This window comes from Crotalus tigris, unplaced genomic scaffold, assembly GCF_016545835.1.
Source record: "Crotalus tigris isolate CLP2741 ecotype Arizona unplaced genomic scaffold, ASM1654583v1 scf7180000018891.247784533:1973344, whole genome shotgun sequence".
In the NCBI taxonomy this organism is placed as follows: Eukaryota; Metazoa; Chordata; class Lepidosauria; order Squamata; family Viperidae; genus Crotalus; species Crotalus tigris.
In genome coordinates, this window is record NW_024097260.1 from 1772179 (window position 1) to 1795373 (window position 23195).

The 23195-nt window shown below is 46.6% G+C and overlaps 1 protein-coding gene across 1 annotated transcript; it reads left to right on the forward strand.

Moving 5' to 3' along the window:
* The first annotated feature begins 15851 nt into the window (after positions 1-15851).
* FZD10 (frizzled class receptor 10) lies at positions 15852-19625 on the forward strand. Its single transcript, XM_039357354.1, has one exon. The coding sequence runs from the start codon at positions 16400-16402 to the stop codon at positions 18152-18154; it is 1755 nt and encodes a 584-aa protein (XP_039213288.1). The 5' UTR covers positions 15852-16399; the 3' UTR covers positions 18155-19625.
* Positions 19626-23195: the final 3570 nt, after the last annotated feature.

Consider the following 23195-nt stretch of genomic DNA (forward strand, 5'->3'; position numbering starts at 1 on the left):
GGGTGACTTTGGGCCAGTCCACCCAATCAGCCCCAACCCATCTTATTCTGGAGCAAAAGGGAGGAAGAAGGTGTGTTCACTACATTTATAAAAACAATATAGACAAGATGCAAATAAATAAACAAACACATAGCCGCAGGTAGAAGACGCAGGCGTGCACTCAGTGGCACAATCAAGTAGCCGGTATTGTGTCCAGGAACATTCGTGCAAACATACGAAGAACGGTTACTGGGCATGGCTAGTCTAGTGGAGAGAAGGACCAGGGGAGACAGGATAGCAGTGCTCCAATATTTGAGGGGCTGTCACAGAGAGGAGGGGGGGGGAATTCAACCTATTCTCCAAAGCCCCTGAAGGCCAGACAAGGAATAATGGATGGAAACTGATCAAGGAGAGATTCAACCTGGAAATAAGGAGAAAATTTCCTGACAGTGAGAACAATCAGCCAACGGAACAGATTGCCTCCAGATGTTGTGGGAGCTTCATCACTGGAGGCTTTCAAGAATAGACTGGATAGCCCTCTGTCTGTAGGGTCTCCAGCCTGGTCCCTTCCAACTTGTTATTCTCTTCTAAATGAGAGCTAAATGAACTGTTGTAAGTCGACAACTCCCTATATCAGGGGTAGGCAACCTTGGCTCTTTTATGACTGGTGGACTTCAACTCCCAGAATTCCCGAGCCAGCCTGGCTCAGCACGGAAACTTCTCCCTTTCCTTTCAGCATGGCTGGTTCAGGAATTCTGGGAGTTGAAGTCCACGAGTCATAAAAGAGCCAGGGTTGCCTACCCCTGCCCTATATAGACGCACCAGTCTAGAAACTGGGACACCGTAGAGCAGTGGTTCTCAATCTGTGGGTCGGGACCCCATTTGGGGTCGAACGACCATTTCACGGGGGTTGCCAAACAACGCAGTCCGCCATTTTTTCCCCCCTTTTCCTTAGCTGTGCTACTCCCTTTTATTCTATTGGCTTTTGAAAGCCAATAGAATAGACTCTCTTGAATAGAGTCTAATTCTATTGGCTTTCCAAAGCCAATAGGAATTGTCCAGGCTGTCTCTGTCCTGCTGAGCCCGCCAAAAGTCCCCTTCTGCAAACAGTGCTGCACCAGTTGAGTAGTCCTCGACTTACAACCGGTTGAGTAGTCCTCGACTTACGACCAGTTGGGGGTCGCAGCATTAAAAAAGTTGAGAATTGGCTGCCGTAGATGCTATGCTAGCCCAGATGTCCGTGGGTGACCTTGTGCCAGTCCTCCTCTCTAAGCCCTAAGAAGGAGGTAAGGCCAAAGCCCTTTCAAAGTAGCTGCAGGGACTCGGCCAGCCAGTTGCCAGGAGCCAACCCTGACTTGAAGGCGTCGTGAAATGGTATAGGTTCTCCTGCTTGAGCAAAGGGCTGGACTAGAAGACCTCCAAGGCCCCTTCCAGCTCCATTCTATTCTTCAGTTGGTTTGTGTATTCAGTTGGTTTATAGAGCTGAACGTTTATAGCTGCGGAATTAGCATCGCTCCTAATTTATGAATGATCCGCGCTCTCGGGTGTACTAAATACCTCTACGGATCTTTTTTTTTTCCCTTTTTTTTTCCTCCCAAAAGAATGGAAGACTTTGGTATGTGCTTAACCACCAGGGCCCCCTGCTGAGATCAAAGGCCTGGCCTAACTCAAGTGGAAGCAAGATGAGCTGCTGTCTCCTGCCTCCTTATTAATGCTGGCCACCGAGGGGCTTCAGCTTCTCGCCTGCCCGCCCGACAGATGGGGAAGGTTGAAATGAGACAATTTGAAGTGTCCTCCTTTCAAGAAGTGAGGTAGTTGCCACCATGAATCCTGGAGAAACCTCTTTTAAGTGGACACCTCGTCAAAGGCCAACAGATGCCCGGCTGTGAATTTCTGAGGTGCTGGAGATGATGCCCTGTTTGTTGGGCCCAACAAATGGGCAGGCTGGGGTTGGAGATGAAGGGATAAGGGGTCCAGTTGGTGCCTTCTCGAAGGTTGAAAGACCATCGCTCCAGACAGCCTGATGGCGGTCAGGAATAGAGAGGATAGCAAAGGGGAAGAGGGAGGAAGAGGAAGCAGAGCAAGAGAAGGAAGGGGAAGGAGAAGGAGGAAATGGGAAGGAGGAAGGAAGGGTGAATGGCAGAGCAGAAGGATGGATGGGAGAAGGGAAAGAGAAGGGAAAGAATGAAAGGAGAAGGAATGATGAGAGAAAGAGGATGTGGAGAATGTTGGAAGGAAGAGAGGAGGAGGAGGAGGAAAGATGAAAGGGAAAGAAGATTAGATGGAAGAAGAGAAGAAGAAGGGAAGGGAAGAGAAGACGGAGAAGGGAAAGAATGAAAGAAGAAAAAGGAATGATGAAAGAAAGAGGATGTGGAGAATGTTGGAAGGAAGAGAGGAGGAGGAAAGATGAAAGGAAAAGAAGATTAGATGGAAGAAGAGAAGAAGAAGGGAAGTGAAGAGAAGAAGGAGAAGGGAAAGAATGAAAGAAGGAGAAGGAATGATGAAAAAAAGGATGTGGAGAAAGTTGGAAAGAAGACAGGAGAAACAGAACAAGAAGGAGAAGAAGCCAAGATGATTCATGACAGCTACTTACCACACAATCAAATCAAGTTTCCCAGCCAAATTAAACCTATCATTCCAGAGTACATCAAAAATAGTCTTTGGTTACACCAGAAAGATTCTGGAGGAATATATTCAGGGTACAAATTGATCCATCATGCTGCTCCCTTGGGGAAAAAGCAACACTAGCCACAGTGCACAGGAAAGTCAATACTTGCACTTGTGAACATTGATTTCTGCAAGCCCAGCCTGCATTGCCTCAACAGAAACTTTCAAGCCCCCCCACACACACTCCTATTCTGAAAAATTGCAAAATAACAACAACACCACAACCATTTGGGTGCATCCAGGGAAGCTGAAGCCCAAGCCAGGCCCTGCCAGAGCCCTGAGGGGGGAAACGGGTTGCCTAAGAAGAAAGAGAGGGATAGGTGTGTTAGACAGGTGAGTCATACCTGCACCTGTCCAGGTGCTTCTTTCTAAAGCTCCGTGCTGGATCAGATCCAGAGGAAAGTTAACAACTGGTTTCTGGAGTTTGTGCCCATCAAACAGGACCACCCTTATATTGTGAAGAGGCGCCGCCTTGAGAAACAGGAGCCTCAAGATCCGAACTCAGTACAGGCAGTCCTCACATGTACGACCGCACTTGAGCCACAAGTGATTTTTGCCCCATTTTACGACGCTTTTTGGCCACCGTCGTTTAAGTGTATCACTGCAGTTGTTAAGTTAGTGACGCGCCTGTTTAAGTGAATCTGGCTTCGGTCGCAAAAGGGGATCACCTGACCCCGGGGACGCTGCAACCGTCATAAGTACGAGTCAATTACCAAGCGTCTGAATTTTGATCACGGGGATGCTGCAACGGTCGTAAGTGTGAAAAACGGTCGTAACTGTTACTGTTACAAATGAATAAAAGGGACTTAGGACCGTTTTTCACACTTGTGACCGTTGTAGCATCTCAGAATTTGGACGCTTGGCAACTAGTTCGTATTTATGATGGTTGCAGTGTCCCGGGGTCATGTGAAACCAGATTTACTTAACAACCACATTGCTAACTTAACAACTGTAGGGAGTTCACTGAAAAACTGGGCCAAGAAAGATTGTGAAACAGGACAAAACTCGCTTAACAAATATCTCGCTTAACAGCAGAAATTTTGGGCGCCGTTGTGCTCGTAAATCGAGAACTTTGAACTTCTTGGCTTCCTTATACCTTCCAAAATTAACTACAGAATAGAAAACTTTATTGTCACTTTGAAGTTACACTAATCGGCGTGCGTTAAAATGAAATTTCATTGCCCGCAGCCTACAAAGGGTCACCACCTCCGACAGACACTACATAAATAGGACAAAAATAAATACAGAATTATGCACATGCCTACGTATATTATGTAACCCAGAGAATATATATTCTCCCCCATGGGTGTGCCATAACATGATGTGCTCCTTCTATATGTTTTGAGCACTATTATCCAGGCACTCTGTGCCATATGCTAAATAAATAAATTAAATAGTCACCATGATATAAAAAAGATGCTGAGACTCTAGAAAGAGTACAGAGAAGAGCAACAAAGATGATTAGGGGACTGGAGGCTAAAACATATAAGGAACGGTGCTGAATTGGGTATGTCTAGTTTAACGAAGAGAAGGACGAGGGGGGACATGATAGCAGTGTTCCAATATCTCAGGGGCTGCCACAAAGAAGAGGGAGTCAAGCTATTCTCCAAAGCATCAGAAGGCAGGACAAGAAGCAACGGATGGAAACTAACCAAGGAGAGAAGCAACCTAGAACTAAGGAGAAACTTCCTGACCATGAGAACAATTAACCAGTGGAACAGCCTGCCTCTAGAAGCTGTAAATGCTCCAACACTGGAAGTTTTTAAGAAGAGACTGGACAGCCATTTGTCCGAAATGGTATAGGGTTTCCTGCCTGAGCAGGGGGTTGGACTCGATGACCTCCAAGGTCCCTTCCAACTTTATTATTATTATTATTATAAGTTGAAAGTCGGTGGTTGTTTAGCAAGCACTGGAGATAATTCTCCGTTTGAAAACAGCCCAGCCCAAGATTCAGTCAGAGAACAGCAGAAATCTTTAACCATCAACAGGTAAAACAAGACAATTTACAGTAGACTCACAAGTCACCGCCAAGCTTCTGCCTCTGATGACATGGCTTTTATCTCTAGATGAATTACACAGATTATTTTGGTCTCATTTGCATCCCTGTGAGACATGCATGTTTGTTGAAAACCTGTTTCCACTTTTGTCTTTTTCATTTGGGACAATCCAAGTCTTTCTGTTTTTCTTTTCTGGGGTTTTTTTTTTTTTTTGGTGGGGGAGGGCAATGCGTACATCTCCCTGTTTCTTCAACAGGAAAATATGCAGCCTTGAGTTCCTACCTCTTTCTTTTTTCTCACTGGATTTGGAAAACGTGCCGTGAAATTTAAAAAAAAAGGAAAAGAAAAGGTCTTTTGAACCCACGATGCTCCAACGCGGGACATTTTGGGGACAACCCTTTGTCTGGAAGGGTAGGGGGTTTCCTGCCTGTGCAGGGGGTCAGACTAGAAGACCTCCAAGGTCCCTTCCGACTCTGCCATTCTGGAAAAGTTCAGAAGAGAAGGACTAGGGGTGACATAATAGCCTTTCCATACTTGAGAGCTGCCAGAAAGAAGAGTGGGGGGGGGGTCAACCTATTCTCCAAAGCGCCTGAAGGCAGGAAAAGAAGCAACGGATGGAAATGAATCAAGGAGAGAAACAACCTGGAACTAAGGAGAAACTTCCTGACAGTTAGAACAAATAACCAGTGGAACAGAAGTTGCCTCCAGACGTTGTGGGTGTCCCGACACTGGAGGGTTGTTTTTTTTTTTTTTAAGAAAATTGGACAACCGTTTCCTTGAAATGGCATAGCGTTTCCTGCTTGAGCAGGGGGTTGGACTAGATGCCCTCCAAAGTCCCTTCCAGCTCCTTTATTCAGTAGAACGGCTTGCCTCCAAAAGCTGTGGGTGCTCCCACACTGGAGGTTTTTTTTTTAAAAAAAAAAAAAAGAGATCAGACAACTATTTGTCTGAAATGGTAGAGGGCTCCCTGCCTGGACAGGGGGTTGGACTAGATGACCTCCAAGGTCCCTTCCAGCTCTGCTGTTCCGTTACGCCTACCCGTCTCTCCTTCCTAGCCAAAATTGAGCGGTCCTCTCCTTGCGGGACAACAGGAAGGTGTTGGAAGCTGCAAAATTAGCAACCCATCCTTTTTATTATCATTTTTTTTTAAAAGAATGGCAGAAATATTTTCTTATTTCCCCCCCCCCTCCCCTCCCCTCGCAGTGCATCCCATCCTGGACCAGCGGAGAGGAGAGAAGCAGCCTGCGTCTTTAAATGAGCAGGAAGCCGAGTCACAGAAATTTGGACAGTGAAAAGGCAATCAGGCTGGGAAAGAGATGGAGCTTAATCTAATTTGGTTGGAGGGGGTCCGCCCCGGTGTTGTTTTCGAGACTGTGGGAATGGAAAGATCAGGAAGAGCAAATTCTCTCTCTGCAGCCAGAAACAGCGGGGGGCGTCCCTCCGCCGTCCCTGGTCCAAAGGGAGGCTAAGAAAAGGATTAAAAAGGACGCTCAGATGTGCATTTCATACACTGGCACCCTGGGGAAAGACAGTCATATTTCAAACTTTGTCCCAGGGAAGGAGAAAGACCCGCTTTTTAGAAAAAAAACTAAAAAAAACAACAACAAAAAACCCCAAACCCCAAAACAATACAAAATAAGGCCAAAAGACAGGAGTGGGTTTGTATGTGGGATGGGAGGGGGGAGAGAAGGGGGGGTCACTTTGTTTGCTGGGGGGTGGATTTGAAAAAAAAAAAGAACGCATGAGCCATTTTGGGATCTGCTTCTGAAGTCCCACAATGTGGGAGGGGGGAATCTTTTAAGGCTGCAGAGGTTCTTCTGCTCAAAGGCCCCAAGTTGGTGGGAAAAAAAAAATAAAAAGAAAAGAGATGGGGGGGGCCTCATTCTTATTATTATCGTATCGCTTATATTAGTAACCTTTTTAAAAAAGCCTTAGAAAGGCCACACCTGGAATACCTGCATCCAGTTTTGGTCCCCACGTTACAAAAAAGATGTGGAGACTTTGGGAAAAGTGCAGAGAAGAGCAACTAAGATGATTCAAGGCCTGGAGACTAAAACATACGAAGAACAGTTGCAGGATTTGAGTTTGGCTAGTCTAGAGAAAAGAAAGACTGGGGGGGGGGACATGATAGCAATATTCCAGTATTTTGAGAGGCTGCCCCAAAGAAGAGGGAATCAAGCTGTTCTCCAAAGCACCAGAAGGCAGGACAAGAAGCAACGGATGGAAAAATATCAAGGAGAGAAGCAACCTGGAACTAAGGAGGGAGGGAGGGAGGAAGGAAGGAAGGAAAGAAGGAAGGAAGGAAGGAAAGAAAGAAAGAAAGAAGGGCAATGGATGGAAACTAATCAAGGAGAGAACCAACTTAGAACTAAGGAGAAATTTCCTAACGGAGGACAATTAACCACTTTGCCTCCAGAGGTTGTGGGTGCTCCATCACTAGAGGTTTGTTAAGAAAAGACTGGACAGCCACCTGTCTGAAACGGTATAAGGTTTCCTGCTTGAGCGGGGGGGGGGGTTGGACTAGATGACCTCCAAGGTCTCTTCCAGCTCTGTTATCCTGGCAAGTTTCTAATCAAGGAGAGAAGCAACCTGGAATGAAGGAGAAACTTCCCAACAGCGAGGACAATTAACCACTGCCTCCATAAGTTGGGAGAGCTCCATCACTGGAGGTTTTTAAGAAGAGATTGGACTGCCACTTAGCCAATGGTATGGGGACTCCTGCTTGAGCAGGGGGCTGGACTAGATGACCTCCAAGGTTCCTTCCGGCTCTATTCTGATGGATTCCTTTGGGGTTTCTTTCAGCCAAACCAACTTTCTTGGTGAATCATGTCAGACTGAAGCTTTGCAATTCAGCTTCCAAGCGCGACCGGCAAGCTCAGAGTTTTTGACGATGGTGACCTCACTCTGCGCTCATCTTTTGGAACAAGGTTGCCTTGAAAAGGGGGTTCTGTGGGGGAGATAATATTAAGACACCCCCCCCCAGAAGTGGGGAAGGACAGATATAAAGCCAGGTGCCTCCTGACCTCCACCGTTTCTTTCTGATCCTTAATTGGGAGGAAGAGGATGAAGGAAGCTTCAATGGAGTTAAGACAATTCTGCCTAGACCAGTGGTTCTCAACCTGTGGGTCGGGACCCCATTTGGGGTCGAACGACCATTTCACGGGGGTCGCCAAACAATGCAGTCCGCCATTTTTTCCCCCCTTTTCCTTAGCTGTTTTTGGAATAGAGTCTAATTCTATTGGCTTTCAAAAGCCAATAGGAATTGTCCAGGCGGTCTCTGCCCTGCTGAGCCCACCAAAAGTCCCATTCTGCAAACGGTGCTGCACCAGTTGAGTAGTCCTCGACTTACGACCGGTTGGGGGTCGCGGCATTAAAAAGGTTGAGAACCACTGGCCTAGATATTTTGCAAATTTTGGGGACTGGGGGAAGGAAATAAAGCCGTAATGCAGCGAGTCCTCAACTTACAACAGTTCATTTAGCGACGGTTTCCGTTAGAACGGCACTGAAAAGGGGAAAAAAAATACCTAGGATCGTTTTTCAGACTTACAACGCTGCAGCCTCCCCAGAGTCACGTGACCAAAAATGCAGACGCTTGGCAACCGACTCGTATTTATGACGGGGTCCCCGGGATCCCTTTTTGTGACCTTCCGACAAGCAAAGACCATGGGGGAAACGCGATTCATCTGACAACTGTGTTACTCACTTGGCAACTTAAAAACTGTAGCGAGAAAGGCTACAGGGGCAAAACTCAGTTCACAAAGGTCTCTCTTAGCGACAAAAAAATGTGGGGCGCAAAAGCGACGATTGGTTTGGCTTTAGGGGGGGAGGGACACGATTTAGTGGCTTGGAAGGTACAGAGTGTCCCTGTTGCTGCGTGGGAAGTTGAAGGAAGGCCGTTCAAGGTCTTGCGGCAGGGTTATCTAGATTTTTGGAGATGATTTTCTGGGCTTACCCCTATCTTGTTTTTCCTGCTCACATCTGAAGACGCAGAGGGAAGGTTTCTGGCCTCCCAATTAACCACAAAGGATTTTCAAAGCCTTCCTTTCCTCCTGCCTCTGTGTGGAGTATCGCGGGGATCAAAGAGTCAGGTCCGCTTTTGCCTTAAACACAACCAAATCTGTTATGATCCTTCCAGGGCTGAGTGGTACACACCCCAGCCCGCATGCCCGGTTGCAGAAAAAAGTTTGAATTGCTCTCCGAGTTGCAAGATGCCTCTGCGTGAGGAAGGGGACTTTTAAGGTGTGTCCGGTCTCCTGCCTTGAGCAGCGGGCCAGACTAGATGTCCTCCAAGGTCCCTTCCAGCCCTAGGATTCTATGATTCTGTTAGAGGAGAATAGTTCTCACTCGGGGTTGAAATGAGGGGACCTTGATGCTCTCTGAGCTGGGTTGTTTTCTTGCAGACGTTTCATTACCCAACTAGGTAACATCATCAGTGGTGCAAAGGAGTGGGTTTGCGAGGAGGAGGAGGAGGAGGAGGAGGAGGAGGAGGAGGAGGAGGAGGAGGAGGAGGAGGAGGAGAAGACTGTGATGTCCTTGGTGCTCTCTGAGCTGGGTTTTTTTCTTGCAGACGTTTCATTACCCAACTAGGTAACATCATCAGTGGTGCAAAGGAGTGGGTTTGCGAGGAGGAGGAGGAGGAGGAGGAGGAGGAAGACTGTGATGTCCTTGGTGCTCTCTGAGCTTGGTTGTTTTCTTGCAGATGTTTCATTACCCAACTAGGTGACATCACCAGTGCTTAAGGGAGTGGGTTTGTGAGGAGGAGGAGGAGGAGAAGGAGAAGGAGGAGGAGACCTGTGTGGAGAGGAAGAAGAGGAGAAAGAGGAGGAGAACTGTGTGGAGAGGAGGAGGAAGAGGAAAAGGAGAAGGAGAATGTGAGGTCCTTGGTGCTCTCTAAGCTTGATTGTTTTCCTGCAGACATTTCATTACCCAACTAGGTGACATCACCAGTGCTTGAAGGGAGTGGGTTTGCGAGGAAGAGGAGGAAGAGGAGGAGGAGGAGAAAAAGAACTGTGTGGAGAGGAGGAGGAGGAGGAGGAGGAGGAGGAGGAGGAGGAGAATGTGAGGTCCTTGGTGCTCTCTGAGCTTGGTGGTTTTCTTGCAGATGTTTCATCATCCTAACTAGGTAACATCATCAGTGCTAGAAGGGATTGAATTTAGGGAGGGAGAAAGGGAGAGAGGAAAGGAGGAAGGAAGGAAGGAAGGAAGGAAGGAAGGAAGGAAGGAAGGAAGGAAGGAAGGAAGGAAGGAAGGAAGGAAGGAAGGAAGGAAGGACGGACTATGGGGTCCTTGGTGCTCTCTGAGCTTGCTGGTTTTCTTGCAGACATTTCATTACCCAACTAGGTAACATCATCAGTGCTAGAAGGGAGTGGGTTTACGAGAAGGAGAAGGAGGAGGAGGAGGACGAGAAGGAGAAGAAGAACTGTGGGGTCATTGGTGGTATCTGAGCCTGACTGTTTTCTTGCAGACATTTCATGACCTATCCAGGAAACATCCTCAGTGCTAGAATGGAGTGAGGTTTGCAGCATGGAGAAAAAGGATTGGGTGCTCCTTGGTGCTCCCCGAGCTTCTTTTCTTGCAGATGTTTCATCACCCAATTAGGTAACATCATCAGTGCTAACAGAGTGGGGTTTGCAGAGAGGAGGAGGACGACGACGACGACTGTGGGTCTCCGAGCCTGTTTTTTTTTTCTTGCAGACCTTTCATTACCCAACGAGGTAACATCATCAACGCTAGGAGGGATTCTATGATTCGATGTGCCGTTTGGAAGGGAAATTGGGGAGAGCGTATAAGAGGGCAGAGTTAGGCCGATGGGCTAAAATATATATCTCCAAGGCTGAAATTGCCCCCTTATTTGAAATCATGTTTAGTTACAAAGCTTCAGTTAAAAAAAAAACACACACACAAAAAAACAACAACCTTGGCTTCCAATGTCTCCCCCCACCCCACCCCCAGATTCCCATCCATTTTAAGATCTTGCCATTTCCACCAGGGATGTACATGCTTTTGGCTCCCCCCTTCCCCCGCCCCCGGGCCCCCCAACCTCGGCTTTCATCCATGGTTAAATATGTAAATAAAATGTCTAAAGTCATTCTTCAAAGAAGACAAAAGGGGAAGAAAACAAGGCAGGAGGGTAAAGACAAGCAGAAAATTCTCTCTCTCTCTCTCTCTCTCTCTCTCTCTCTCTCTCTCTCTCTCTCTCTCTCTCTCTCTCTCTCTCTCTCTCTCTCTCTCTCTCTCTCTCTCTCTCGGTTCTCTATATAACATTTGGCCGGAGGGGAGGGGGGGTCTTGGGGGGGGGAGGCCAAGGCCAGAAAAAGCCTCCCAGCGGGGGTGCCCACTGTGCCACATGATACTCATTGGCCGGGAGTGTGAAAGATCTTTTTAAAGAAATAACATATATAAAATATATTTTCTTCGGCAGCAGCCATTACAAGGGCCTTTTTATTTGTTGCTGCTTTTCCAGTGGATGATCTTCCTTTTCTTTTAGATCTGCTTCCCTTCCTTTCCTTGCTTCCTTCCTTCTTTCTTTCTGTCCTTCTTCCTTTGCTTCTCTTTCTTGCTTTCTTTATCTATCCTTCCTTCCTCGCCTCCTTCCTCTTTTTCTCTCTTTCTCTTTCTTTTCTTTTTCTTGTTTCTCCTTTTTTCCTTTCCTTTCCTTCTGTCTGTCCTTCCTTCCTTGTCTTTCTTGCTTTGTGCTTTTTTTCCTTCCTTCCTTCCCTTCTTTCTGTCCTTCTTCCTTTGCTTCTCTTTCTTGCTTTCTGTATCTATCCTTCCTTCCTTGCCTCCTTCCTTTCTTTTTCTTTCTCTTTCTTGCTTCCTTTTTATTTCTTTTCTTTTTCTGTCTGTCTTTCTTTTTCTTCTTTCTTCTTTTTTCCCCTTTCCTTTTCTTCTTTCTGTCCTTCCTTCCCTCTTCCTTGCTTTCTTTATGCTTTCTTTCCTTCCTTCTCTTCTCCCTCCCTCCCTTCCTTTGCTTCCTTCTTGCTCTTTCTTGCTTTATCTCCTTCCTTCCTTCCTTCCTTCCTTCCTTCCTTCCTTCCTTCCTTCCGTCTTTTCCCTCCAACCCTCTACTTGAAAGCATCCATGCTACAATGAAAGCTAAGTCAAGAAAGCAGCTGTTTTAATTCCCATCACCACCTTTTTTTTTAAAAAAAAAAAAAAGAAAGAAAAACAAAGTAAGTAAAACAGGGATTAGCAAATTATCCAAAGTGGATGAAAACCCTTCACTTCCACATGAGAGGTCAGGTCCATTAACAGGTAGGATGTTTCTTTTTTTTTTTTTATAACAAATCCATTTAATTTACTCATTCATCCATTAAAAGGACAGTTAGTTTATACATATAAACATGAGACATTTAGGTTTTAAAAATAATATTAATCAGAAAATATTTTTTGAATAGAAGAGAGTGTCTGCAGCTCAAGGTTGGCTGTTTTTGTGCAGACATCTCACTACCCATCGAGATAACTTCTACAGTGCTGAAAGGAAGTAGGGTTTGATCTTTGTTTATGGACAGTAATTTGCTCTGTCATTGTTGGGGGTGCCATTTTCTCTTTGGTAGATCAGCCAGGATGTTTCTGAGGTTTACCTGTGACTGTTTTATATTTCACTTCACCCACCCCATCCCTCCCAGCCAAGGTGAAGACAAACGGGACCGAGGGACCCGCCGTATTTTGGAAAAGAAGGGAAATCCTGGAGTTTCACACCAACTTTTAGAGTTTCTTTAAAAACTTTATTTCTGATGGTGAGAGAAGCAAAATGGAGTGCCCAGGACATTTTTAGCCAAAGGTCACTTGAACCCCAATTTCCCTCTGTATGAATCTTCTTTTTTTCTTGTCTTCCACAACCCCCCAGCCGAGTGGCGCATAGAAAGAGCTACAGTGCATACAAATGCTAAGAAAAACAAGCTTGCTTTCAGAGAGAATAGAAATTCTTTATTAATCCACTTTCAGACAGGGCAGCTTTATGCTGAATCAGAGAAAGAGGTCTGAACTCTTTGGAGCGCGTAAAGAGATTGGTGTGTCTGTGTGTAGCTAAGACCTCTACCAATGGCCCAGGAATGTAACCAGCTCCATTCAAAAATAAAGATAGAAATCACACATACATATACACAGCCACTGCGTGTACACAGGGATTCAGAATCCAGAATCGTACATTCTGCAAAACTACGATCTGTTTAGCTGCATTTTTAATACAGGCAGTCCTTGATTTAATAACCGTTTGTTTAGGGACCGTTCAAAGTTACAACGGCAGAAGTTAGGGAGAAAGGAACATGATATGTACTATGTAACACTGAATATATATTAGTAAGAAGAAAACTATTGAGCGATTAACTAACGTATTAAGATAATATAGAAATTCACTCTGGCTTCTTGTTTTTTAAATACATGAACCCAGACAATATGGTGTTTGCTAAAGATTAAGAATGTTATTTTTTTAAAAAAAAAAACAAAAAACCAACCCTTACCCTAAACCTACAGAAATTAATAAAATATATACAACAAAGGAGAGATTACAACAGTGATCAGATCAGATCAAAAAGTGATCAGTTTTTACCCTTACGACCATTGCAGCCTCCCCGTGATCACGTGATCAAAATTCGGATGCTTGGCAAACTGCCTCGTATTTATCACGGTCGCCGTGCCCCGGGGGTCACGTGATCCCTTTCGCGACCTTCCGACAAGTAAATCTATGGAGAAGCCAGATTTATTTAATAACCGTGTGACTTATTTATGAATTGCGATGATTCGTTTCCTCCATGATTTTTTTTCCCTTCCAAATGCAGTTTATATTTCCTCATTCCCCCTAAGTCCCCAAGCTTTCTTGCTTTGAAGATTTGGCAACGGGGGGGGGGCAGAAGGAATGAGTCTGTGTAGGGGGTAGGCAAGCACACATGCATGCAGCTCCATTTACACAAGTGGTAGGCGTGCGAGCCCGCCACACACGTAAATGGAGTTTCACACACATATGCACACACAATCGCCCACTGCCCGCACAAGTGGGGATGCGCCCACGTGTGCTCGCCTGCCATTTCCGTGGCCCGGTTATGAATGGCCCACGGTCCAGGGGTTGGGGACCCTCTGCCCCAGGTGAAGAAATGCACTATTTCTCTGTCTCTCTCTTTTCAGGGAATTTTCACTTTCTCTCCCTATTGTTAAGTTCTTTAGCTCTCCCCAAAAAGGCCTAGACTTCTAACGTTTAATTGCCCAAGTTTGGGATTTTAATGGAGAGTCTCAGTCATCCTGGTCATAGTTATCCCAAAGACGCTTTTTCACCAGGCCACTGGACGTTCTTGTTTTTCTTAGAAGGTTTCCCTTCCCCACCATCCAGTCAGAGCTGAAGAAGCTTCTTGGAGGAGAAGCGAAACGTCTTCAAAGAAAACAAAAAGTCCAGTTGCCTCGTGAAAAAGCGTTTTTGGGGATCAAGTTTGGGATGAACCCTTCTCCAGCAAGCCATCAAAGCTTCCCTTCACAACCAGATGGACCCCCAAAACCTCAAGAGGCAAACTCAATTTTTACGAGCTTTTGAGCCAGGCCTTTATTACCCAGGCAATAAAAGGCATTCAAAACACACAATCGCTTTTGAAAAGTCCCTCTTTCTTTCTTGCTCTGGAAATCAAGACATTTCCAAGAGAAGCTTCCTTTTTACACGGTGCAGAAATAATGGCTGGCCAGGTTGAATCGTGAAGAGGTTTTACAATCCTGTTTTTGTGGTGTTAGAGGCAACGACAAGAGATGTTGGGTTAGCTGGGATGAAGCTGGAGAGGCCTATATAGTATGAACCCAACCCGCCTTAAAATACCTTAGGTTTGATTCTCCAGAGGTTGCTGCAATTTCTAGCCTCCAGAAGTTGACACCAACTTGTCATTTGGAAAGGATCTGGAATAAATTGGGTGTCATTTGCTGGAGGTTATCAGATGTTGAGTCATTGTCCTGTCATTTTAATCCTAATTAAATGTAATTAAAAGGAGATTTGGGGATTGGAGAGCAAGCTTCTACTGGTAAACCATTTCAAAATCAAATGTGGGGGAAAAAAAACCCCTAGGAATTATTGAGTGCATCAAGAGGGCAGACCTCAACGCCCAGAATTCCCTAGCCAGCCATGGGGAATTCACAAAATTTGCCTTCAAGGCTGTCTGGGAAACTCTGGGAGTTGAACTCCACACATCTTAAAAGCTGGCAAGGCTGACCAAGGAGATTCAAACCGTTGTGTTCCAGAATCCCTGTTGCAAAATCCATCATTTCTCATCTGCGTGGTTGGCAACCTCTAACAGTGACATGAGGATGAGTCAAAAAGGGGCATGGAGGAACTTCTGCTTCTTGGAAACAAAGGTGGGATGATGATGGTGGCTAAATGTGGCAGATCAGATCAGGGGGTTCCAGATGGAGGCTCGCTGAGTGATGGGGACCAGATTCTCAGCCCACCGAGTCACTTTAGGGATAACCCCAGGACACATTCTGGGGGGGAAAAGGATCAAGGGAGAAAGTTAAGAAAGCCTTAAAGAGGGCAGAAGAAGGGGAGGAGAAAACGAGGGAAGCTTTGGGAACGCGCGCCGATCAAGGGCTTCTCCCTTTTTTTGTTTTCTTTCTCTTCTACCCCCACCCCTCCCTCACCCCCACCCCGGCTTCTTTTCTTCAGCTCCAAGGCGCCCCGTAGGTGCCGGCGCAAAAGGGACAGCCGCTTCGCCTCTTTTCTCATGCAAAACGAGAGAGGCGCGCAAAGGAGGCGGACGGGAGCCCAGGGGAAGGTGGGAGGGAAATAAGAGGGGGGGGGGGAGAATATGGCCGGACCTGTGCGCGTGCGCGGTTCCGCATCACGATCTGTTGCTGCTGCTGCCGCCTCCTAACCCTCCCTCCCCTCCCCTCCCCTCCCCTTCTCTCCTGACTTCAGCAGCTGCAAAGCCCTGGACTTACTTTTTGGCGAGCGCGCGCCCTGGAGAAAGCAAGTGCTTTTGGAGACGGCGCTGCGCTTTTACGCGCGCCTTGGCCACCCAGCGCTCCGCCGCGACCCGGCCGCAAAAGGCGGCCCTGGCTCTCTCCCTTCCCTCCGGCTGGCCACTTTCTCTCTGACCTCCCCTCTCTCTTTCCCCACCCACCCAGCCTGGCCGAGCCCTCCTTCTCCAACCGAGCGGGGCGGAGACGCAAAGTCAGCGGAGCGTGCCCGACTTCTCAGAGCAGAAGCTCAGCAGAAGCAGCTGGAGAGGTCCTGCCCGCAGCCGGTCCGGGAAAGCAAAGGAGCTGGCCAGCACGAGGGCAGCGGATCCCCTCTAGCGACCACCCTCCCCCCCCCGGGATCTGCAGAGAAGAGGAACTAGGAAAATTCGCACCCAGCTTCCCCGGCTGCCGGCGAGCGAGGGCGGCGTGGAAGGTTTTGGAAACGGTCCCCCGGCATGCCGAGCTAAAGGCTGTAAGTCACCCCGTGCATGGAGCGGACTGCTTCCTCTCCCCCGGCCCGACGGAGCTTGAGACCCCCAACCCGGGCGGCGGAGCCGGACGAGCGTGGGAACGCCGCGCTTTTGGTGGAAGCGATTGGACTTTTCGAAAACTTTGTTCTGAGGTAGGATTCGAAGGCGCCACGATTGCCATGGAGCCAGATCGGATGCGGATCGAGCCCTTTCTGAAGGGGGCTTCGGGGGGGAGCTGGAGGCCCGGGGTGCCCGTGATCTGACCCCCTCCTGCGTCCTCCCCTCCGCCGTCGCCCCCAGCAGAGCTTGGGGAGGGGGGTTCCGCGGAGCGCCGGGACAGCTTCCGAGTTGGCCAACATGAGCTCCAGGCGGCGGCGAAGCTCCCGACCGACTCTGGGGGTGGTGCTGCATCTGGTGTGCTCCTGTTTCGGCATCAGCTCCATCGATAGCGACCGTCCCGGGGACGGCCGGTGCCAAGCCATCGAGATCCCCATGTGCAAAGACATTGGGTACAACATGACCCGGATGCCCAACTTAATGGGCCACGAGGACCAGCAGGACGCGGCCATCCAACTGCACGAGTTCGCCCCGCTGGTGGAGTACGGCTGCCACGGCCACCTCAAATTCTTCCTCTGCTCCCTCTACGCCCCCATGTGCACCGAGCAGGTGTCCACGCCCATCCCGGCCTGCCGGGTGATGTGCGAGCAGGCCCGGCTCAAGTGCTCCCCGATTATGGAGCAGTTCAACTTCAGGTGGCCCGACTCCCTGGATTGCAGCAAGTTGCCCAACAAAAACGACCCCAACTATCTGTGCATGGAAGCCCCCAGCAACGGCTCCGAGGAACCGCCCCGGGGATCCAGCATGCTCCCTCCCATGCTCTGGCCCCAGAGGCCCCACAGTGCGGGTCACGACCTGACCCAGCAGAAGGACGGACAGGGCCGGCTCTCCTGCGAGAATCCCGGGAAGTTCCACCACGTGGAGAAGAGCGGTTTCTGCGCTCCTCTCTGCACCTCCGGGGTGGACGTCTACTGGAGCTGGGAGGACAAGCAGTTTGCGGTCATCTGGATGGCCGTCTGGTCCATCCTCTGCTTCTTCTCCAGCGCCTTCACCGTCCTGACCTTCCTGATCGACCCCCAGCGCTTCAAGTACCCCGAGAGGCCCATCATCTTCTTGTCCATGTGCTACTGCGTCTACTCCGTGGGCTACATCGTCCGCCTCTTTTCCGGGGCGGAAAACATCGCCTGCAACCGAGACAGTGGCCAACTCTACGTCATTCAAGAAGGTCTGGAGAGCACGGGGTGTACCTTGGTCTTCCTGATCCTCTACTACTTCGGCATGGCCAGCTCCTTGTGGTGGGTGATCCTGACTTTGACCTGGTTCCTGGCCGCGGGGAAGAAATGGGGCCACGAGGCCATTGAAGCCAACAGCAGCTACTTCCACTTGGTGGCGTGGGCCATCCCTGCGGTTAAGACTATTATGATCCTAGTCATGCGCCGGGTTGCAGGCGATGAGTTGACGGGCTTGTGCTATGTGGGCAGCATGGACGTCAATGCGCTGACCGGCTTTGTGCTGGTCCCTTTGGCTTGCTATCTTGTTCTGGGGACCTCCTTCATCCTTCTGGGCTTTGTGGCCCTCTTCCACATCAGGAGGGTGATGAAAACGGGCGGGGAAAACACTGACAAGCTGGAGAAGCTCATGGTGAGAATCGGTGTCTTCTCCGTCTTGTATACTGTGCCGGCCACTTGTGTCATCGCTTGCTACTTTTACGAAAGGTTGAACATGGAGTACTGGAAGATTTTGGCCACCCGGCAAAAATGCAAGGTCAACAGTCACACCAAGCATCTGGACTGCACCATGAGCGACTCTGTTCCAGCCGTGGAGATCTTTATGGTTAAAATCTTTATGTTGCTGGTGGTGGGCATCACCAGCGGGGTCTGGATTTGGACATCCAAAACTCTGCAATCCTGGCAAGGGGTTTGTAGCCGGAGGATCAAGAACAGGACTGGGAGGAAATCCGCCGGCATGGGGGCAAGTGGGGGTCTTTACAAAAAGTCCCAGCCTTTGCCCAAAGTTCATCATGCAAAGTATGAGCAACCTGCAACCTGTGTGTGACCAGAGTGGACTACAAGATCTTAATAATATGACTCAGAATATTTGGAAAGCAACAGAAAGAGATTCCCAATCACCATAGCATTCAGGACTACTATTTCTTTCTTTTTTTTTTTTTTTGAAATATGCTTTTTTAGAACCTCTGTTGTCTTAGCAAACAGCAATAAGAGAGTTGAAATCTTAAAATTCAAGATCAGGAGATGGGGGAAAAAATTAGTGCCTCGAATGTTAAACAAACATAAGCACATCTATCTATCTATCTATCTATTATCTATTATCTATCTATCTTTTTTCTTTTTCTTTCTTTTCTCTCTCCTCTCTTTGCTAGTTTTACATGCTTTGAAAAACTTTATTAAAAAAACCTTCCTTCCTTCCTCTCCTTCCTTCTTCCCTCCCTCTCCTCTCTCTTAGCTTTCACGTTTTTACATGCTTTGAAAAACTTTAATAAAAAAATCTTCCTTCCTTCCTCTCCTTCCTTCTTCCCTCCCTCTCCTCTCTCTTTAGCTTTCACGTTCTTACATGCTTTGAAAAACTTTATTAAAAAAACCTCCTCCTTCCTTCTCTCCCTCTCCCCTCTCTTAGCTTCCAAGTTTTTACATGCTTTGAAAAACTTTTAATAAAAAAACTTCCTCCTTCCTTCCTTCCTTCCTTCCTTCCTTCCTTCCTTCCTTCCTTCCTTCCTTCCTTCCTTCCTTCCTCTGTTGATTGTTTGGCCAGCCTTCTGTGGTTGAAAAACTTGGTGTTCTGACTTGTAAATATTGGAATATGGTTTGCTTTAGATTTCTAACCCTTTAGATATAAGTACTGTATTTGTAGAACTATTTTTTTTTAAGAAAAGAGAAAACTTGAAAAAGAACGTTAGGGAAGCAACCGGATCAGAGAGAAACAGAAGTCTGCATTCACCCTGAAATCTTTCCAAAGCAGATCCTCATTATTATTATTATTTTTAAAAAAAGCCTTTTACATGCAAGATGGTTTCTTAAAATGGTCTCTTCCACAAAAAATAATGTGCAATACAGTTTTTCCTGCTTTTCCTCCCTTTGCTCCCACAACCCAGGCCTATGCCTTGAAATACGAAACAAGTTTCCAGACATAAAAGCAACAGAAGGGAATCTTTTAACAAAAGAACAGAGGGGTTCTAGTCCCTAGGAACCCTTCAGAGTTACACTTTGTGGCTTTTTAATGGAAATCGGACACGTTTGGAGAAGGAGGGAGGGAGGGCCAGCCACTGAAAGGAATCTAAAGGAGCTTATTGACTCTTTCCCATTGTTAAATAGATTCTGTCCATGAATAGATCAAGGAAACACTCCCCGTTGTCCTCCACCCGCTCCATCCCCAAAGGGAAGCCAGGGCACAGGGGTGTGTGCCTGCTGTGTGTATATCTAGCTTTCTCTATTTGTAATATATAGCTATTTTTCATGCCCTGTTTTATTAAAACATGTCAAGAGAGAGAAATAAAACAACATGGCTTTTAGTTTGATAAAGCATTCTATCATTTGGGGGAGGCCGGGTGGGTTGGTGACCAGGTGAATGCCAAAGCAGGTTGGCACCAATTTGCTGGCACACAGGACACGCCAGGGTGGTGAAGGGGCTGGACTGCTGCACAGCTCTTTTAAAGGAAGAAAGAAAATGTCTGGCGCGCCCACAACTTCTGGAGGCAAGTTGTTCCATTGGTTAATTGTTCTTACCTTTAGGAAGTTTCTCCTTCCTTCTAGGTCGCTTCTCTCCTTCATTAGTTTCCATCCGTTGCTTCTTCTCCTGCCTTCCGGTGCTTTGGAGAACAGAAGAACAGAATTAGAAGGGACCCTGGAGGTCATCTAGTCCAACCTCCTGCTCAGGCAGGAGACCCTATACCATTCCAGACAAATGGACATCCAATCTCTTTTTTAAAAAAAACCTCCAGTATTGGCGCATTCACCACTTCTGGAGGCAGGTTGTTCCACTGATTAATTGTTTTCACTGTCAGGAAATTTCTCCTTAGTTCTACATTGCTTCTCTCCTTGATTAGTTTCCATCGGTTGCTTCTCTTCTTAAAGAGTTCCGGTGTTAGAGCACACACAACTTCTGGAGGCAAGTCCTTCCACTGGTTAATTGTTGTCAAACAGAAAAGAGCTGGAAGGGACTTTGGCGGTCTTCTAGGCCAGCCCCCCCACTCAAGCCGGAGACCCTATGCCATTTCAATGTGGTTGTGTAGTCTTTTCTTAAAAGCCTCCACTGATGAAGCACCAGAAACATCTGGAGGCAAAGCTGTTCCATTATTAATTGTCCTCACTCTTAGGAATTTCAGATTGCTTCTCTCCTTGGTTAGTTTCCACCTGTTGCTTCTTGCTGCCTTCAGGCGCTTTGGAGAATAGCTTGACTCCCTCTTCTTTGGGGCAACCCTTGAGATATTGGAAGGCTGCTATCCTGTCCCCCTCGTCCTTCTCTTCGTTAAACTAGACATACCCAATTCCTTGCAACCGTTCCTTATATGCTTTAGCCTCCAGCCTCCTAATCATCTTTGTTGCTCTTCTCTGCACTCTTTCCAGAGCCTCAACAACTTTTTGATACCGTGGTGTCCAAAACTGGATGCAATATTCTAAGGATGGTCTTACCAAAGCGGTACTAGAACAGCTGCATTCACGTAAGCACAGAGAACAGCTCTGAGTGCAAGGGAGAGAAAGAGCTGGTAGGACAGAGCCAGACACAGCTAATGCACATCTAAATAAACACTACGTCTGGCAACTCTTAGCAGTCAAACAGTCTGGTGTAGTGGTTAAAGCAGGACTTTTCTGTTCTGGAGTTGACCAGAAAGTTCCAACTAGGCAGGAATTTCAAAGTGAAAGTAATTCTGTCCCTGTCATTGGAAATTCTCAGGAAGAAACTTTTTAAATTGCCTATGCCATCAAGAATCACTCTGGGGGTGACATGGGCGGTCTCTAAATTTGATACACAGGTAGTCCTCGACTTATAACTAAGTAATTCGTTTAGTGACCATTCAGAGTTACAACAGCCTTGGAAAACGTGACCCATGACCGTTTTTCACACTTAGGACCGTTGCAGCCCTCCCGGGGTCACATGGCAAAAATTAAGACGATTGACCGCTGGCTCATATTTACGACGGTCGCCATGTCCCGGGGTCGTGTGACCCGCTTTTGCGACCTCCTGACAAGCACAATCAATGGGGAATCCGGATTCACTTAAGAACCGTGTGACTAACTGAACAGCTGCAGGAATTCAGTTAACCACCATGGCAAGCCAGGTCATAAAATGGGGCAAAATTCAGCAACAGAAATTTTGTGCTCAGTTGTGGTCCGTAAGTCCAGGACTCACTCACTCTCTCTCTCTCTCTCTGTGTGTGTGTGTGTGTGTGTGTGTGTATATTTCATGTATACCATAGATAGACAGACACATACAATATATTGTATATTGATGTATATCAATATATATATGTTTGTGTGTGTGTATTTTTCATGTATACCATAGACACATACAATATATTATATATTGATGTATATCTATCTATCTATCTAAGTGTGTGTGCATGCGTGCGTGCGTGTGTGTGTGTATTTCATGTAGACCATAGACACATACAATATATTGTATATTGATGTATATCAATATATATGTTTCTGTGTGTGTATTTTTCATGTATACCATAGACACATACAATATATTGTATATTGATGTATATGAATGTGTGTGTGTGTGTGTGTGTGTGTGTGTATTTCATGTATACCATGGATAGACGCATACAATATATTATGAATAAAAGAATAAAATACGATCACCGGGAGGGTTAAAATAAGAATACTTTACTAAAAATATACTTATACTAAAAAGTTGCCAAGCTATGTTGTATATTGATGTAGCGTGTGTGTGTGTGTGTGTGTGTGTGTGTGTACAGTGTGGGATTCAGCCGGCTCACACCACTTCAGCAGAACAGGTAATTGTCAATTTATAATATCTGCAAGCTGTCTAGAATCATCTCTGGTGAGATGAGCAGCATGCAAGTTTGATAAATAATAATACAATACAATACAATACGAGTGTGTGTGTGTGTGTGTGTGTGTGTGTGAATGAAGTAGATGATATACATCATATCAAATCGTATGAAATAATATACTGCATTTAGGGAAAGTACTTTTCCTGATTCTTGACTGTTTCCTTGAATATGTTTGGGAGCTTTTTAAATAATAAAAATCACTATTTTTGGTGTGTGGACGATGAGAGAGGTCACCCCACTTGGACAATTTCTCATCGTTTCTTTTTTGTCGGGGATAAAAAAGGTCCTTAAAAAGAAGAGAATCTCATTTCCTCTTCTGGAACAAAATCCCCCTCTATGTAGTTCGTGTTTGCAATTCCCTCCCTCTTGCACCCCAAAGTGGATTAGGGTGCAAAGAAAGAAAGAAAGAAAGAAAGAAAGAAAGAAAGAAAGAAAGAAAGAAAGAAAGAAAGAAAGAAAGAAAGAAAGAAAGAAAGAAAGAAAGAAAGAAAGAAAGAAAGAAAGAATCTAACAAGGACTGAGTTAATTTCATTTGCATCACAAAAAGGTCCTTAGTTCCCAGAACAAGGCCAGAGCTTTAGAAACTGCACAATCCTCTCTGTTGTCAATGGGAGAGGAATTGAGAGCAGGGAACACACACACAAACACACACAACACACACACAGAATGGGGGAAGCTGGGGACAATAATGGCTCTCAGCGTGTGTTCAGAGTCTACCTTAGAACTTTTAAAACTTTGGACATCTGATGCCAGCTTCTTTTTCCCTGATCAAATCATAGCAACCACAAGATATTTTTAAACTAGAGGAAGGGAAGAAGATAGAGAGAGAGAAAAAAAGAGGGAGGGCGGGAGGGATGGGGGGGGGAGAGAGAGAGAGAGATGCTTGATAGCTAGATATGATAGATATAGCTGGATATGAAAGATGGAAAGATAGAAAAATACTGGGTAGTCCTCAACTTAGCACAACTGAGCCCAAAATTTCTGTTGCTAAGTGAGACACCTGTTAAGTGAATTTTGACCCATTTTATGACCTTGCCCCCCACAGTTGCTAAATGAATC